We start from the raw sequence: 3,798 nt of genomic DNA on the forward strand, positions 1-3,798 counted from the left end.
TCTTGTTCTGTGCCTGAAGTGCCCTTGTTTCTATGCTGAGAGTACCGCAATTGCGCAGGTATCAGGGCTTCATCACTAAGAGCTAGGGGTTTCCACAATGCACCTAATATATTTCGGACTGTCTGAGTGGCAGGGTCCTTGTAGTTAATATATGTCCAGGTGACACCAATTTCATTATCTTCACTGGCAGCCCATTGGCTAAGATGTTCAATGACTTTGGAGCTGTCAATCCTGTGAGAACTGTGTTGGATATACTGTATGAAATGAAACTCACACAAGTACAGTTTTGCCTGCACCAGCTATATTTTTTTGTTTTAGAAATTAGCAGCAAGCCAATAACATTAAATACATAAGTTCTCACATATTCCCCGGCACCACAATAATTTGGCACTTCCCGATACCCATCTTTTAAATTTTGGATCCTTGAATAGCCATTGGCCAGCATTTCCTTGAGATTGTGCAGAGATTCTCTCTTGGTCCTTGAATGGATTCACTGGTGAAACCCAATATTGAAACTGCTCATGGTCTATGTAATGGCCAAGTTACATTTTATACAAATAGGATAATGATTTAAAAAAAACTGACCTTGGGGTAAAACATGATGGTTGTTGATCATCCTGCATAGGATACCTATTTTAGCCATAGCCATATTGCTGCTGACCACCCACGTAGTGATTTGGCTGTGAGAAAAGTCCAGGTGAGCTCCCTGTCCATCTCCACCTCGACCAGCAGCACCTGTCTGGCTAGGACCACCAGCTCCTCCATGACCACCTGACTGCACTTGAGTAAGATGTAATGGAAGGTGCCAGTAGATACCGTAGAGATTGTTTATTCGGATTGTGGGCTCTTGATACATTGCAGGTATGCAGTGGTGGTCAGGAGCAAGATAAGCTGCCTTGCGAGTCCTGCATGCTCCGGAAGAATTAGCGTGGGACTGCTTCCGCTCTATGTTCTACCCGCCTTCCATAGAAGACATAGCGTGGGATGTGCGCCAGACTGTTCTTTGCTGGCGCAGAGCAATGTCAGATCAGCAGAGCGCCTCATTGCTCAGATCCCGCCCGAAGTCCGACCGCCTTCCCTTCGGAGTCCGGTGAGCTCAAGTTGCCGGGGCCCAGGCCCCTGGGCCCGGGGTGCTTCTTTGTCTCCAGTGGGACGGTCCAGACGTTCGCGCTGGCTAGTCCAACTGGAAGTCTTCCCGCCTTGAACCTTGTTCGAGTCGCCGCGACTAGTGCTTGCCGCCGCCGCACGTAGAGCCCCTCATGATCAGCTTAGGGGGTGTGAAACAACCTACCGAAGACATCTACCGTTAGCGGTGCGAATCCTTCTATCACTGGCACGGCGCCCCAGCCCGCGAACTGCGCTGCAGCAATGACGCTGTCGGTGAGATAGAAGCCGCCGGGCACCTCGCGCAGGCCGGGGCAGCGGGCGACGATGTGCTCCATGGCCAGGACGTCACGGTCGGCGGCCGCGAGCGGCCAGGACGGCGGCCGGTTGGGATATGCGATCAACATGGCACCTACCATCTAAGTATGGACGCGCCGTGCGACAGGCATGAGCGGGAGGCGGGAGCATCATCGCGGGCTCCGTAATCGCCGTAACTTCGAAGATCTCGCGTTCCAGGTCCTCTGAAATATGGGCCAGGGGATCGTTGCCAACGCCGATCATGGTGGGCGGAGGCAAGATGAGAAGCACAGCCCCACTTTTCCCCGGGCTAGCCAGTGGCATCCACCGTGACGCCTTCAATCGCGAAAACACAGTGTAAACATGATACAACTCGAACACCCAAAACACTACAAATGCAGATAGCCAATTATAAATACACAGTTTCGACAGCTCACTCCAGTTGCCCTTCCGCCACATCAGCTTGCCAACGCCGCGATCCTTACGCTAGATCTAGACGGACCGGAAGTTCGGCACGGAGCGCGCCGCGCGCAGCGGCGTCACATTCTGCCGCGACTTGGACCCTGTCACAAGCTTCAACGGCGGCGTCGGCAGCGCGCGGCTCTGGCTTTGCGGTCTCGGCGCACTCGCCTGCAGCGACGGCGTCGACGTGATTTGGCTCGTCTCGGTGAGCACCTCCTCCAGCGCCACGTGCAGCGCCGCGATGTCGTGGTTGACGAGCTGCCCCAGCGACGACACGCGGACTGGGTACTTGCGCCGGACGCCCAGGTTGGCGCTCACGTGCTCCGAGTCGTCGGTCCGGGCACTCGCAGGCGGCACCACGGGCTCGTAGGCCAGCCCGCGCGCTCTGAGCGCCGCGTTGACGTACAGCGCCTCGCGCACCGGCTCGTCCAACTCGGCGAGCTCCTCTGCGCCGGTCGCCGCGCCGAACGCCGCGGGCGAGATGCTCTCGCGCAGCCGGAACTGGTCGCCCCAGGATGAATTGCTTGTGCGCGCCTTGCGAGGACGCTGGTCCGTCCCGCGGAAGCCGCCCGCCGGCCCCGGCCCGGGCGCCACCGCCTCCTCCGGGACGGCGCCGAAGACGAAGACGGGCAGGGTCGCGTGGCGCCGCAGACCAAACGCGCGCCACGTGTGCGGGGACTCTGCGCGCATGCCGCCGTCCGAGTGGGCGTGCACGTGAGTCTTGCTAATGCCGTCGGGGGCGGGGCCAGGGCTGTGCTGCACGGCGCGGAGGGGGAGGGCGTCGTCGACGGTGCACGCGCGGCGCCGCGGGCGGAACGCGAGGGCCGCGCGGATACTCGCCGCGCGGGACGTCCCGAGGAAGACGCTCCGCGTCGCGTGCGGGAACAGCCGGCGTGCACGCGTCCCGGGGCTGCTGCTGGGTGGCAGCCCGTCCTCGGCCGGTCCCGCTCCCGGTCCGAGAAGCGGCGCGCGGTCGTCCTCGTCGTCGTAGTCGAGCCCGTGGCAGGCTATCTCCAGCGGCGAGCTCAGGAACGCCGGCCCGCTGTCGAGGGGCGAGTCGCGCGGGGACGCGGGCAGCACGTGTGAGCTCTGGTACGAGCACGAGAGCGCGGTCGCGGGGCTCGGGCACAGCGCGACGCCCGCGAAGTCCAGCGCCAGCGCCTCGGGGCCGGGGTGCGGCGCCGTCGCGACGGAGAGCGGCGGGCTGCGCGGCGGGTATGCGTACGGCATCGGGATTGTGGTCAGAAAATTCGTCCTCAGCCGCGGGCTGAATAGCAGCAGGGCTGCAAAGCAGGGAAGGGGATCCGCGGGAGCACTAGCACTCTCCCAGCCAGAGCCCGCAGCTTTACATTGCGCGCAGGCTGGCAACGCACATCAGCATCTGTTCATCCGCGCAGGGACTGTATCAGCGGCGTTGATCATCGCGATCATGATGCGGGCCCGTGCATCGCCCAACGCGACGCAGTCCCGCTGCCACAACGGGCGATGGTGGGAGCAAGAAGCACGCCCCCACAGTGCCGGGCACAGCTTCGCTGATGCAGCGGCTCTGACCCGTGTGCATCAGGAAAAACCTCCTCCCAGGGCCCTCCCCCAGTAATTTGGGCTCATTGTGGGTAATGTATACTACTTTAAAATATGTTAGCCCATTTTACCGCTATTACATCTTAGAACATCTATTACCTTTTTTACCTGACCCCCCCAACTATCATCAGTGATGTCCTTAGGCTTTTAGGCCCTAGCCATTTAGTGCCCTAAGAGGCCCTAAAATCAGGGCCTAAGCTCGACTCCAATCTTTCATAGGGCCTATTTAGGACCTAAAATCTATCTTATCTTATCTATTTGACTACTAGCATCAGGTTCAATGACTTATGTTGCTCATAATACAGGTTTTCTTCTCTCCTTTGCTGAGGGGTCCAAAATTGGTCCAGCTGAAGC

General features: G+C 59.1%; 1 protein-coding gene across 1 annotated transcript; it reads right to left on the reverse strand.

Moving 5' to 3' along the window:
• Positions 1–1,893: 1,893 nt before the first annotated feature.
• MIND_01165600 (uncharacterized protein) lies at positions 1,894–3,093 on the reverse strand (the record flags this gene model as incomplete). The annotated part of the gene is made up of 1 exon (XM_037368176.1): positions 1,894–3,093. One exon carries the CDS (start codon positions 3,091–3,093, stop codon positions 1,894–1,896), a length of 1,200 nt encoding a protein of 399 aa, XP_037215102.1.
• Between the last annotated feature and the right edge of the window lie 705 nt (positions 3,094–3,798).

Source organism: Mycena indigotica (genome assembly GCF_014461135.1).
Source record: "Mycena indigotica strain 171206Taipei chromosome Unknown Mind.scaff0011, whole genome shotgun sequence".
In the NCBI taxonomy this organism is placed as follows: Eukaryota; Fungi; Basidiomycota; class Agaricomycetes; order Agaricales; family Mycenaceae; genus Mycena; species Mycena indigotica.